The 15,387-nt window shown below is 43.1% G+C and overlaps 1 protein-coding gene across 30 annotated transcripts in view; it reads left to right on the forward strand.

The window, feature by feature from the left end:
• NRXN1 (neurexin 1) overlaps positions 1-15,387 on the forward strand; it is an 806,593-nt gene that overhangs the window by 689,117 nt on the left and 102,089 nt on the right. For 18 of the 30 annotated variants that reach the window (XM_054169692.1, XM_054169696.1, XM_054169727.1 and 15 more), the window contains 2 exons: positions 4,577-4,666; positions 6,558-6,877. In XM_054169692.1, the coding sequence (XP_054025667.1) occupies positions 4,577-4,666; positions 6,558-6,877 (410 nt within the window). The remainder of the gene's footprint in view (positions 1-4,576; positions 4,667-6,557; positions 6,878-15,387) is intronic. The other 12 variants (XM_054169804.1, XM_054169811.1, XM_054169816.1 and 9 more) reach the window with 1 other exon arrangement.

The following is a 15,387-nucleotide window of genomic DNA, read 5'->3' on the forward strand; positions in this document are numbered from 1 at the left end:
GAGATGGAGAGAGGGGATTCTGCCACTGTGCTCTGCTCTGGGGAGACCTCACCTGGAGTACTGTGTCCAGCTATGGGGTGCCCAACACAAGAAAGACAGGGAGCTGCTTCAGTAGGTCTAGAGAAGGACCACCAAGATCATCAGAGATCTGGAGCACCTTTCCTATGAAGACAGGGTGGAAGAATTTGGGCTGTTCAGCCTAGATAGGAGAAGAGGCTGGGGAGACCTTAGAGCTGCATTTCATTATCTGAAGGGGACCTACAGGAAGGCTGGGGAGGGACTGTTTAGAAGGGCTTGTGGTGATCGGACAAGGGGCCATGGTTTGAAACTGGAGTAGGGAAGATTTAGGTTGGACATCAGGAGGAAGTTCTACACAATATGGATGGTGAAATACTGGAACAGGTTGCCCAGGAATGTGGTTGAGGCCCCATGGTTGAAGGCCTGTCCCTGGAGGCATTCAGGATTAGCCTTCTGGTATCCCTGGGCATCCTGATCTAGTTGGAAGTGTCCCTACTCAGTGCAGGGAGCTTGGACAAGATGACCTTAGAGGATCCCTTCCAACCTGATGCCATCTGTGAATCAAAAATAGTGGAAACTATATTAAAACCAACAATCCTTCTGTTATTACATTGTGAAAAGTATTCATCTACTCACTGACTTCCTTTGTTTCCAGACAGCTGGTTTGGGTTAAACTCTGAGCTACAATGGATTTGGACAGCCTCACTGAATTCAGTAAAACTTCCCCTGCTAATCTTATCTCCAGTAGGGAAAACATAAATACCAATATTTTTATTCCCCACCCCCCAGCATTCAGTACACATTTTTCATGCTTCTTTTTTTATGCTTGTTTTTACCACCATGTTGAACCACAAGAAACTTCTTCAATGAAAAACCTATTTCCAAGAAGGTTACTACATATTTTCCTACTCTGAATAGAATCCTAGAATGCTCTGGGTTGGAAGGGACCTTCAAAGGTCCCCAGCTCCCTCAGCCTGTCTTCATAGCAGAGGTGCTCTTCTTAAGGCTGACTTGATTTTAGAAGTTCACAGAGCATAGTTTCCCATAGACATGGAACCAACTTGTTTGGTTGTCCAGAGAATTTAGTTGTGGGCATCATATCACTGGAAGTGTTCAAGGTCAGTTGTAGAGGCTTTGAACTACCTGATCTGGTGAAAGATGTCCTTGGCTGTGGAAGGGGCAATGGACCAGATGATCTTCAAATGTCCCTTCTAATCTAAACCATTTTGTGATACTTTATTGGAAAGTGAATAGGAAAAGGGCATCCCCTCATAGTGATTGATGTCCAGGGGAAAACAAGTAAGGTAGACATGAAACATGGCAAGTAGCAGCTTGTGTCACTGCAGAATCAGTACCTGCATAAAATCACTGTGGGGTTTTGATACAGAAGCTGCTGCTGTTTGTGAGGGCTATCACACAGAGTTACAAAATGTTAGGGGTTAGAAGGGACCTTGAGAGATCATTGAATCCAACTCCCCCTGCAAAGCAGGATCACCTAGGACAGGCTGCACAGGAGTGCATCTAGTCGGGTTTTGAATGTCTCCAGAGAAAGAGACTCCACATCTCTCTGGGCAGCCTGTTCCAGTACTCTATCACCCTCATCATAAAGAAGTATCTTCTCATGTTGAGGTGAAGCCTCCTGTGTCCCTGCTAGTACCTGTTGTTCCTTGTCCTGCCACTGGGCACCAACAATCAGAGCCTGGCACCTTCAGCCAGACACCCACCCCTCAGATATTGATAGATATTGATCAGATCTCCTCTCAGCCTTCCCCTTTCCAGACTAAACAGCCCCAGGTCACTCAGTCTTTTTCACAGTAGAAATGTTCAAGTCCCCTAGTCATCCTCATAGCTTGCCATTGGACTCTCTCCAGCAGATCCCTGTCTCTCTTGAACTGGGGAGCCCAGAACTGGACTGAGTATTCCAGGTGTATTCTCAGCAGGGCAGAATAAAGGGGCAGAAGAACCTTCCTAGTCCTGCTGGATGCCCTTTTCTTCATGCACCCCAGGATGCTATTGGCTCTCTTGGCCACAAGGGCACATTGCTGTCCCATGCAGAACTTGCTGTCCATAAGCACTCCAAAGTCTTTCTGCACGGAGCTGCTTTCCAGCAGGACCACTCCTAGTCTGCCCTGGTTCTTGGTGTTGCTCCTCTCATGATGTAGGGCTGATTCTATGGTACTGATTCTTCCCTACAAGCCTGTTACAACTTGTGATACTGAGAGCAGGGATAATTGTCTGGCAAACTGGTGCAGTGGTTTTCTTAACTTGGATAATAATTAGCTGGAGAAAATGCATTTCTGAGCACTGCGTGGGCTTCTGCATCCCCTACTTAGATTTCCACTGCAGATACAGGACTTGGTGCATGCCTGAACTAGCAAGGCTGACTTGGGATTCAGACCTCAATTCGAAATGCCTGCTTCAGACTCATCTGGCTCTTTTTAGCTCTCAGGGGGGTTTTGTTTGGGTTTTGGTGGGGGTTTTTTTGTTCGTTTGGGTATTTTTTTACTAATAGGAACCAATACAATGGAAGAAAAAGGTGCTGCTGCTCAAAAATGCTGCTGCCAACAAAAAGCCTGCACATTGAAGGAAATATTTAGATTGCCATTCTCCTAAGAAAAGTCTGGAACAGGAGACAGAGTTTTCTGAGCAATCATGCCTATACCATTCAAACACAACCCTTCTTCCTATAATCAGAAATAAATATGCAAAGTGATTTGCTAATTATTCCTCATTATCTGATTGATTTTTTTTTTTCCTGGCTATTACCAGCCTTATTTTATCTCCTTGTTATATTTATCTCCTTGTTATTTTTTATCTCCTTGTTATATTTTATCTCTTTGTTTTATCTCCTTGTTTCATTTTATCTCACTGATTTATTATTTTGTCCTATTGATTTATTTTATCTCATTGAGTGATTCTATCCCATTGATCTCATTAATTTATCCTGTTGATTAATTTTATCATAGTATCAGTCAGGGTTGGAAGGGACCACAAGGATCATCCAGTTCCAACCCCCCTGCCATGGGCAGGGACACCCCACACTAGACCAGGCTGGCCAGAGCCTCATCCAGCCTGGCCTTAACCACCTCCAGGGATGGGGCCTCAACCACCTCCCTGGACAACCCATTCCAGGGCTTCACCACTCTCATGGTGAAGAACTTCCTCCCCACGTCCAGCCTGAATCTCCCCACCTCCAGCTTCATTCCATTCCCCCTAGTCCTATCGCTACCTGATGTCATGAGAATTCCCTCCCCAGCCTTCTTGTAGGCCCCCTTTAGATACTGGAAGGTCACGGTTAGGTCACCTTGGAGCCTTTCTCTTCTCCAGACTGAACAGCCCCAACTCCTTCAGTCTGTCCTCATAGGAGAGGTGCTCCAGCCCTCTGATCATCCTTGTATCCTATTGATTGATCTCATTAATTTATCCTATTAATTTCATCCCATTGATTGATCTCATTAATTATCCTATTGATTGATTTTATCCCATTGATTGATCTCATTAATTTATCCCATTGATCTGGTTTTACCCCATTGATTTATCCTATCTCATTGTTTTATTTGATCTCTTTTATTCTATCTTGTTTTGTGTCATCTCATTGTTTTAATTAGAGAAGCCAAAGATCTCTGTCTGCACAGACTGAGCAGATACTGTTTGCAAATAAGACAAGCTTGCGTGCTGCATTGCTGAGTCTTGGGTTGGTTATTGGATTATGAAGCCCCACCACAGATGGCCTCCTGCTAAATTTTAAAGCACTTCCACGCTTCAGGGCCAGGCTACCTTTCAGCAAGTTGCTTTTGTCAAAGCCTTGGTGTTCCTTCAGGATATTGTCAACGTGTCCTATGAGAATGTAGAGAGAGTGAATGGCCTGGTCTATTCTGTACCATATATCTGAGTCTCTGCAGTGTCTTTCAATGAAGCAAAGATGAATGTTTTGTTTTGTTTTGTTTTGTTTTTCTGGTCAGGAACTAAGTTACAGCAAGTCTGTTGCTAGAGAGCAGAAGTCTTAGACGATGGTTAAGAGTTGTGTTCCTCTTCTTTCAATGCCTAACCTCGAGCGAGAGGTTGGATGTCTTTTGCAAACTTAAACCTGTTTCACCTGAACGTGTTTAACTAGTTAATAAGAAACATCCAAAACCAAACAGAAAAAAAAAGACAAAACCCTGAGGTCAACGATCAGTTTTTTTGTTTGTTTTGGTAAAGCCATTTGACGATGTTTAAAACTGGTTTTTGGTTTCCTTCTTTTGTTTTGTTTTGTTTTGGCTATTCTTTTGTTTTGTTGTTTTGTTTTTCCGGGGGTCTGTCTATAACATAAGTTTAATAACCTAGCTCAAATGCAGATTTCTAATTTTCAATTAACGTAGGAATAATTTTGTTTGCTAAAATAAAATAAATGAATGAATGACCAGTCTGAGCCATGACATGTGCGAGGGAGCGCTTTTTAAACCTCCAAAATTTCAAACCATCATGTGGCAACTGTGTAGCTCAAGCTTTAAGTATTAACTTTTAACCTTTGACCTTACAGATTTTAACCAATGAAATGTCTCTTTAAACTTTAAAGGAAACAATGATAACGAGCGCCTGGCGATTGCTAGACAGCGAATTCCATATCGACTTGGTCGAGTAGTTGATGAATGGCTACTCGACAAAGGTAAAAAACATTGATTAAAACTTCCAATAAAACCAATAATTTGAACATAACCAAGTAGTGCTTCATTGTAACACTAATAAACATAAACCAAATAAATTCTCAGTAAACCTAAATTTTAAAACCAACTTTAAACAAGTAAACTTGTAGAGTAATCTTTTCTTTTCTTTTTTCCTTTTCTTTTCTTTTATTTCTTTTTTTGGGGCTTACCTTGTATAATAATTTCTCTACGTTTCTTAGAGGTACCAGCTGGTTTAATAACCTTACCCTGTTAACTTAAGGTTAAAGGGACTGTTAAATCTAATCCACTAACTCAACCTACAGAAGGTATACTCAGAGCAAACATTAACCCCAAATTATTAACTCGTTCATAGATTATATGACATGTTCCAGCATCTAAATTCTTAACTAAAAAAAAACAAAACCAAACAAGACCAAAACATATATATGTGTGTGTATATATATATATATATCTGTAGTTATGATATCTTCATTATGGGCCTGAGGAAAAAAAAAAAGAAAACAACCAACCAAACCAAACCAAACCAAACCAAACACGTTTCGTTTATAAACTGTAGGCATCTTAAATAGTGGGCAAGATGAATTGCCGAGCAAAATGAAGTCCCTTTAACGTTTGCAACCTTCTTAAGGGGATTTTTGGAGCAAACACTAATTTAAAACAGAACTTAAAGTCGTGTGCATGCCCTTTTTTAGTTTCTTTTTTTTGTTTGTTTGTTTTGGTTTTTTGGGGTTTGGTTTGTTTTTTTGTTTTGTTTTGACTTTTTGGTTTGTTTTTTTCCATGAGCAGAAAGCCAGTCTGCTCAAGTGACTGTTTTATTTACTGAGAGTGGTACTGTTGCTGAGGGATTGCTCTTGTTTAATGGAAATGTGCCATGATTTCTCCATCGGTATGTGCATCATCTCTGAAGCTGCTTTTACATCTTAAAGACAAACAAACAAACAAAATCCACCAGCTTTGATTTTAATTGATAGCCTTGCTGAAAGCCAATCAGACATCTAATGTTTTTTTTAATTATTATTATTTTACTTTTTTGTTGTTGTTGTTGAATCTGCCTCTGAGATACTCAGTGTGAACCACGTGTTTCTTTTCAGTGTGTACATGGAAGGAAAATAAATATTGAAATATTTTAAAAAAAAAAAAAAGAAAGAAAAAAAAGGAAAAAAAAGTTAAAAAGGGGGAAAAAAAGCAATTAAAAAGATAAATATTTAATTCACTTAGAGAGAGATGCGACAGAATATATATTCTTTAAAATCCGCTTGACTTAGCGACCTGTTGGCATTGTAAATAAACTCCGTGTGTATAGGCATGTTTCCATATGTCTATACACACATAAAACCACATCTTAAAGCTCTAGGCTCTATGCTGTATTGTGTGGAGGGAAAAAAAATAGAAACCACTTTTAATTGTTGGCAGACTTGAAAGAAAAAAAATTACTCATCTAAAAGAATTAGAAACCTGGCATTCTTGACACACACCAAAATAAAAGCTTAACATTGCTTTGAGGTAAAAAGGAAGAGAGGTCTCAGGTGGAGTACTAAGCACATTTGCAAATATATTTGATTGGCCTTTTAGCAAATAAAAAAGAAAAAGAAGAAGAAATAAAACCAATAATTAGATAAATCTCAAACCACTTCAGCACAATGCAAATGGTCTCCAAATTTATGCATTTCATGGACACCTCATTAACAAAACCAAGCAAGCAACCAAGCAAAATAAAAAACAAAAAACAACCAAGCAATGAATTATGAGTCAAATCCTTTTCTTATAGTTTATTGCTCTCATTATTCACCCCCATGACGATTTGTTGTCACTCGTGTCGAGTCCGGTGTTCCCAGTCAACATTTTTGCATGTATGTAATATTATCTCCGCAGGGCGTCAGCTCACAATCTTCAATAGCCAAGCAACCATTAAAATTGGAGGCAAGGAACGTGGCCACCCTTTCCAAGGCCAGCTCTCTGGCCTTTACTACAATGGCTTGAAAGTTCTGAATATGGCAGCGGAAAACGATGCCAACATCGTGATAGAAGGGAACGTGAGACTTGTCGGTGAAGTGCCTTCCTCTATGACAACCGAGTCCACAGCCACGGCGATGCAGTCGGAGATGTCCACGTCAGTCATGGAAACGACCACCACGCTGGCCACGAGCACTGCTCGAAGAGGAAAGGCCCCGACAAAAGAGCCTATTGGGCAGGTGAGTTGGCTTCTAGCCTCTTGCAAATACTTACTCAGCTTTGAGTGCGGCTTCCTGGACCACATTCGCTCTGCAGATGAATGCGGATGTGGTAGTTTGAGGTCAAGTGCCTTTAAGGAACCACAGTGCTGAAGACCTCCAGGAGGTGGACCGGGAAGTGTATTTCATTCCTCTAAGTCCTGCATCCCTATAAAACTGGCTGCAGAATCAGGTTTCTTCCCTTTTCCCTCCCTCTCTCCTCCTGGGAGGACACACAGGCTATTATCTTTTGCAGGGGAGGCTTGGTGTCAACTTTGGCAATGCTGCCAATTAGGCTTGTTGCTGCCTAATTGGGGCCTGGAGCTGCCAAGCTGAATTTTTTGCTGCATCACAATGGTTTGGTATGGGGGCCAGAGAGGCATGGTATTGTGGGGGGCAGGGGGATGGTGAGGGAGTGGAATGAAGGCCTGGGTCAGCTGGCCTGGTTTAAAGGGAGGTTTGTGGGAAGCTTTGGCTTAATGAGCTCTGTGTTAAACCCAGGCTATGGGTTTTGGTGTTTTCTGTACTGTAGTTACAAATAGCATTTCCATTTAAACTTTGCAATCCTAGCCAATCCTTTTGTGTGAGTGCTTTTTCTTTTACCTCTTTTGGAAGAGGTAAAGGAACAATCTCTCTGGCTCTAAACTAAGACAATGAATTGTGGATAAAAGTTCTGTGCCATTTATGGTTCATGGATGCAATGCTGATCAGCCCCTGGAGGGAAAGGAAAGGACTTTGTTGTTCTAACTTAGGCAGACTTGGCAGTTGGGATTTTTCTTGTGCTGTGTTGCATTGCCCTGTCATCCATCTTCATGGTGGTGCATATTTTTAAGCACTCTTTCTTCCTTTGGTGGCTTATATTGATTGTTTTCAGTGCAGGAATGCAGAATGCCTGGAATTGAGAGACAATGACACAGAGTGATGACTTTATCCATGAGATAAAGAAAAGAGACCCAGTTGGAATAGGGGACAAGAAGGGTGAAGACAAAAAGTTGGAAGAGGCTGGAGAAGGAGGAATTAGCACTTTCTCTAGTCCCATGACTGATCAGTTTCTTATAAGAGGCTGTGGAAGCAGAGGGAATTAAGGGCATTCTGCACCCTGGGAAAAGCAAGCTCCAAATCAGAGGCTGTTGTTTGCTCTTTGTTGAGGTTGTTTGCATCTCATGAATGTTGTGATATATTTAGCAGCTTTCAAGTTTTGTCAGGATTTCTGTATGATCTGTGTGGCACTTTAATTATCAGGAACAGGAGAGGGAATACAGGTGAGTGAGCTAAGTACCCTCCACTTGTGGGTAAGATGAGTAACAGCATTCAGGCTTTGTACTTTAAAAAAGTGAAGCACGCTGGGGTGGCAGGGAAGGTTCTTTTGTATTTATTCTGTCTTAAAAACAAAAGCAAACAAAGCAACCCCCCAACCAAACAGAAAAAAAAGAGTATTTCCTGTTGGTCATGCCTGCTTATGTGCCCACTGTGCCATCAAGGCATGACAGCTGTGTTCTGAGCTCCAAAAGCATTTCAAGGAGACAAGCAGAGGCGGCTTGGTTTCTGTTCTCATTCGGCTAGAGAAAATTCATAGATTGGTCTGAGGGTGATGGAGTTTACTGCTATAGTTGCTTTGCCAGTTGGCTTCACTTGCAGAAATACTCCCCAGTATGATTTACAGACTTGCTTGTATGGTTAACCATTGAAAGGTTTTTTCCTTTTTTAGATGTTCCCATGGCATATTGGGGGAAGAAAAAAAGTTTCTTCAAGTAACAGCTATGGTGAGGTGTAATTTTTTCTGAAGAGAGAAAAAAGACAATTTGGCAAAATGATCACAGAATGACAGAATGGAGGGGGTTGAAAGGGACCTCCAGAGAGCATCCAGTCCAACCCCCATGCTAAAGCAGGTTTGCCTAGAGTGGGTTGCACAGGAATGTGACCAGATGGGTTTTGAAAGTCTCCAGAGAAGGAGACTGTAGGAGGTCTTCCAGAAATCTTCAGTCTTTAGACCATAGTGCCTGAAATAAGGTATGTTCTTTGCTGACTTCATCAGAGCATCTACACCATTTCTCTAGAGCACCTCAGTGCTACTGGAGCAGTGGCCTCTATGATACTATGCCATTCCTCTATCCCCTTTTGGCTGAAGTGGCTACACCAGAATATCACAAGTACCTGCTCTTTGATGTCCTGTCATCATCCAACCTGTGACCCAGTACTGACGGGTCACTACTAAACCAGGTCCACACTCTGCTTGAATACCCCCAGGGATGGTGACTCCAGCAATGCCCTGGGCAGACCATTCCAACGTTTGAGAACCCTCTCTGTGAAGAAATATTTCCTAGCATCCAGCCTAAACTCTGCTGGTGCAGCTTGAAACCATTTCTTCTGATGCTGTTGCTTGACACCAAGGCTCCAGCCTCCCTTTATATAGCTGTAGAGAGCAATGAGGTCTCTCCTCAGCCTCTTCTTCCCCAGACTGAACAACCCCAGCTCTATCAGAAGCTCTTCATAGGCCACGTACTCCAGACCCTTCACCAGCTTTATTGCCCTTCTCCGGACACACACTGGAGCCTCAATGTCCTTGTAGCGAGTGGCCCAGAACTGAGCACAATACTTGGGGCCTAGGAAGCTAATAAATCAAATAGTGAACATCATTTAATCACTTTTATTATTACCTGCTTTCTTACTCTACCTGTATGTAATAATTCTGGTGCTAGTGACCCATAGGACTCCCATGGGGCTGTCCTGCAGGGTGCTGAATAATCACTTTCCATCTTGCTGTCATAAAGGCCCTGACTATCTCGTGGGAAATCTGCCTTTAATTTCTGCATTCCCTTTCATTTTTGTCCTTTAGAGCACAATATTTATTTATATATAACCTCTGCAAGTGTCAACTCCATTGACACACTGTCATGCACAAGAAGAGAAGTTACCTTTCCAGCATTAATTAGGTTGCTGAAGAAAAAATGCAGCTGAACAGCAAATGCTAATGAAACAAAACAAAACAAAGCAAGCAAAAGAAAAAACTTACATTAGAGCAAACCAGTGCATGTCTGAAATAGAATAGAAGCAAATGATCTAATCAGACAGAGATTGTTTGCTCCATTTGCAGAGGTATTGAATTCAATTAAGGATTACAATATTTAAAGATCATTTAAATATCTATTTATAGGAAATACTCTTTGAAAAAAAAGAAATAAAACCAAAACCAAACACCCAAAGCTACGACGTTAGTGTTTGGAGTGTGTGCTCCTCAGCAGATAACTAATACAACATATCATAGATCATGGAATCATAGAATGATTTGGGTTGGAAGGGATCTCCAAAGGTCATCTTGTCCAACCTCCCCTGCAGTCAGCAGGAATTTCCTCCACTAGATCAGGTTAGCCAGAGCCCTGTTGAGCCAGCCTCACCTTGAATATCTCCAGGGATGGGGTCCCAACCATCTCCCTGGGCAACCTGCTTCAGTGTTCCACCACCCTCATGGTGCAGAGCTTGTTTCTAACATCCAATCTAATAAATCTACTCTAATTTCAAACCATTGCCCCTCATTCTATCACTGCAGGCCTTTGCAAACTATCCCTCTGCAGCCTTCTTGTAGGCCCCCTTCTGGTACTGGAAGGGCAAGATCCAAGAAGGAGAAAGGATACTTCCAAAAAATCTGTGGAGTGCTGTTGTGCATGGGTTTAGACAAATCAGGTCTTAGTGCTTCTGCAAAAAAATAAAAGAAGAAAATGCTTTTATGTGAGAGTCTCAGCTTTAAATGTAGGTTTGCCTTACTTGGAGGCTGTGTTGTGTTTTAACAATGGCTGTTTTGGTGCTGATAGACATCTTAATTATTACACTTGCAGATTTCAAAGAGGAGAAAGGTACTCAAAGCCTATTGAATGTCAAAGGCAGGTGAATGCCTCATTTTCTTAGCACCTTAAAAATCCCACCCCCACTTTTGATTATAATGGCATCTAGAGCTGTCAAGCCTTCATGCAAGGCACTGCCTAAACACATAGGAAGTGACAGCCCCTGCCTCAAACAGCTTACAGAATAAACAAAAGATATCAAGGAAGGAATAAAAAATCAGGGGGGGAAAAGGGAAATTAGGAGATGGGAGGAAGAGGGAAATAAAGCAAGCATTGTATTGTTTCAGTGTTAACAAACACTGTGTGGATTTGCAGGCATCGTGGGAGGAATAGTTTAACTCCCTGCTTTTTGATCCAGGCTCTTCAGGTAGCAGCCCCCAAGCTCCCTCTCTGCTGCAGGATCACTGCATAGCTTAAGGTAGACTGTGGAGTAGGCAATTTCAGGACTGGGCTGCCCATTTTGTCCCTGTTGGGCACCTGGTGCAAAATAGGCACCAGCTGGGTGGTTGATGAGATGTTTTCTCTCCTTTGCTTCTCACTTTGCCATTGCCACTTGGGGGAATCGATGGGCACTGACGTGAGAGCTGAGGATTGCAGGAGAGGTCTTTTGCTCTCTCTGTGGTAGATGGGAGGAAGATGGAAATTTTGCTCATGTTGAGATTTTCATCTGCTGACATCCCTAAGTCCTTCTCCTCCAGAGTGCTTTTGAGACACTCCTCACCCAGCCTGGATTTGTGCTCAGGATTGCCCTGACCCAGATGTAGGACCTTGCACTTGGCCTTGTTGAACTGCTTGAGGTTGGATTGGGCCCAGCTCTCAAGCCTGTCCAAGTCCTTCTGGCTGGATCCCTTCTCTTCAGTGTGTCACCCAGACTACACAGCTTGGTGTCACCAATAAACTTGGTGAGGGTGCCTCAGTCCCACTGTGCATACCACTGACAAAGATGTTAAACAGCACTGGTCCCAGTACTGGCCCCTGAGGGAAACCAGTTGTCCCTGGTCTCCATTTGGACATTGAGCCATTGACCGCAACTCTCTGAGTGCGGCCATCCAGCCAAGCATGTTTAGCAAAACACCAAGTACAGCAAGGCTTGCAATACAAATTGCAAGAGTTGGCAGAGGCAGAAAGGCTTCCAGAGGACTTGGAGGATGGATTTCCTTGAATTGGAATAGCAGAATCAGCCCTTGACTATCCCCTTAGCCTGGTTGTGTAATAACTGGAAATCATAAATGAAGTGAAAGTAAATCAGGAGTAATCTGCTCATTTCTCATCTCTTTCTATGGATTTGATTGTGACAGCCCGTCCAGAAAGCAGCCTCGTGCACTGGGAAATGTTCCTGTAAGTTCCATGCAAAACAGCTTTTTTGCTTTCTTTTTATTTTTCATAAAGGTTTCTGGCAGTCCTCTTTGTTCTCATCAGAGTGGGCTCTTATCAATAACACAGAGCCACTTAACCAGCAATTGCAATCCACTGTGAGATGATTGCATGTTTCCTAACAATAGGCACTGATTTTTGGTCAAGCAGAATTAGATTGACTTCATCTTACACTGATGAGCTGAAATTTGGTCAGTTGCCTTGCAGGGCATACAGCAGGTGAAGGATACGTGAAGCGAAGTGCTGGATTGAAAAGGTGTTCATTGTAGCAGGGACAGTGATGGATGTGGCTCAGTGTCTTCAACTGCCAAACTAAAACAAGCATTTGAAGATGACAGGGGGGGTTGCCATGGGAAGAGTTCATCTGGAAGAATGGTATTGGGAAGAAATTCTTTACAGTGAGACGCTGGGATGGGTTGCACTGGGAAATACTGGAGAGAGTCCAGCAGAGGGCCATGAAGATGATTAAATGATTGGAACATCTGTCTGATGAGGAAAGGCTGAGAGACCTGGGGCTCTTTAGCCTGGAGAAGAGCAGCCTGAGAAGAGATCTGATCAGTGTGTACAAATGCCTTAAAGGAGGGTGGCAAGAAGAAAACATCAGTCTCTTTTCACTGGTGTCCAGTGGTAAAACCAGGAACCATGGACACAAACTGGAACCCAGGAGGCTCCACCTCAGCATGAGGAAAAACTTTACTGTGAGGATTCTGGAGCCCTGGAGCAGGCTGCCCAGAGACGTTGTGGAGTGTCTTCTGGAGACTTTCAAAACCCATCTGGATATGTTCCTGTGTGACCTGCCCTAGGTGATCCTGATCTGGCAGGGGGGGTTGGACTGAATGAACTTTCAAGGTTGGTTCCAATCCTTAACTTTCTGTGATTCTGTATAATTGTCCTCTCATGTGAAGCAGTGCTTGGTTCTGTCTCATACTCTGTCTGCATTCCCCCCCTTCAGAGCCTTCCAGCACAAAAACCAAACATCACTGCATCAGGATTACATAGAAATGGGCTTGCTCCACCCAGGTGGAACAAGACACTGCTGCAGAGTTGGTGACCCTCAACCACAGAGTCACATAGCTGTTACACACTTCTCTGCTTCTGGGATGGATGGAAAGGCTGGGGTGTTACAGTCGCTACTGATAGGAGAAAATCCTTCCCATTGTGTCTGAGAGCTGCTGTTCTCCTGTGAAAAGAAAGTAATACTTATTCAGTCCCCTTATCATTCACTGGAGCTGTGGGAAGCCTGAAGATCTCCTTCAGCATTTCCTTTGGTGAATTTCTGTGCCTGAAGTACCTGTGTGTTTTACATACTTGGCTCCCAACAATTCCTTTCAGAAAGCAAGAAAAATACCTTCTATTTCTTTACTTTTGTGTATGATCCCTTAAAGCTGAGGGAAGGAGACTGACTCAGGCTGTGGCACTCCTCTCTCAGCAGTGGGAACCCAAAGCTGCAGAGACCCTGGGCAAACTGTTCCAGTATTTCACCACTCTTATTGTGCAGAACTTCCTCCTGATGTTCAACCTAAATCTTCCCTGCTCCACTTTCAAACCATTGCCCCTCATCCTGCCCCCACAACCCCCTCTAAACAGTCCCTCCCCAGCCTTCCTGTGGGTCCCCTTCAGATACTGAAATACACCTCTAAGGTCTCCCTGGAGCCTTCTCTTCTCCAGGCTGAACAGCCCCAGCTCTCTCACAGGAGAGGTGCTCCCACCCTCTGATCATCTTCATGGCCCTTCTCTGGACTTGCTCCTGCAGGTCCATGTCTGTCTTGTGTTGGTGGCCCCACAGCTGGAGTGAGTACTCCAAGTGAGGTGTTTAGGAGAATGTGTAGCAGATGTATAAGTACTAACTCTAGAAAGAGCAGGATTTGTATGGGAGGAAGCCTGTGTGAAGAGACAGAGTGGTGCTGACATACCCTCGGGTCCAGGAAGAAGCAAGGCTCATGTGGGGAACAACACATTTGGAAGTGAAATGTACTCTGATTTTTGGTACATCTTTTAATCTAGCCCTGTGGTAAGTGTTTGGGATCTTGTGGGTGGATCTTGTGAGTAGGAAAGTCTGGAGAGTTTGGCAGGGTTTTGGAAGTGCCCATTAGCTTGCAGGGGGTTTTGATCAGCCCCCAGCATAACACTGTAAATATAGAGATCACATTCATTCTGACATTCTCCTGCTTTAAAAAGAGGAGGAGGTCAGACTAAATGGCCTTAGCCATCACTTAAATGGCACTTTCATATTATTTGCAGATTTTTAAAGCAGAGCATTATTAGTATCTGTGCTGAGTAGATGCTGCCATAACCTGGGAAACAGCAAGAGTGGGATTCTGATGTCCACAGAACCATAGGTGGCTCCACTAAGAGCTTTAAGAGCTGATCATTTACTTCTCTCTTCCTATCCAGATTCCCTCCTGACTTTCACAGACATGCTGGCATTAATAAGTAGAGAGCCCTAAGAGAATATTCCTCCTTCTCTCTGTTTCTGTTCATATTTTGGGAAAAGGAATGTAGATCCAGCCTCCATGTTTCACAAGGCCATGAATCCCCTAAAATAAAGCATCTGGGAGCTTTACCAAATGCTTTAGGGAGATCCATCTAGATTGACTGTGTTCAGCAAAGCTGATAATTCCTTACATTAATTCTAAGACTTAGTTGTTTAATTCCAGGCTCCCAGAGGTATGGAATACGACAGTCTGAATACATTTTCTCTAGATGTGATGGACTTGCTAATTAACTGATCTAATCCATACTGAAGCATTATCAATACCTTCATATATCATGCCACAGTGGAGGATAGCAGTGTTAGCTCCTAAAAATCACAGGTATTTGTATATGTGTGTGAGGGTATAAATGTAAATTCATTTTTTCTTAGTTACACTGTGGTGGTGGTGTCCAGTTGTACCCAGGATACCACAAACACTGAAAATATTTCTAGATAATCACAGAAGAATCATAGAGTGGGTTAGGTTGGAAGGGACCTCCAAAGTTTGTCAGCAGGGACATCCTCCACCAGATGAGGTTGCCCAGAGCCTTGTGGAGCTTGGCCTTGAATGTCTCCAAGGATGAAGCCTCAACCACCTCCCTGGGCAACCTGTTCCAGTGTTCCACCACCCTCAGGGTGCACAACTTGTTCCTCACATCCAAACTAAATCTGCTCTTTGCTCATTTCAAACCATTGCCCCTCTTCCTATCCCTGCAGGCCTTTGGAAACAGTCTCTCTCCATTCTTCTTGTAGCCCCCCTTCAGCTACTGGAAGGCTGCTATTAGGTCTCCCCAAGACCTTCTTTC

This window comes from Dryobates pubescens, chromosome 2 (assembly GCF_014839835.1).
Source record: "Dryobates pubescens isolate bDryPub1 chromosome 2, bDryPub1.pri, whole genome shotgun sequence".
In the NCBI taxonomy this organism is placed as follows: Eukaryota; Metazoa; Chordata; class Aves; order Piciformes; family Picidae; genus Dryobates; species Dryobates pubescens.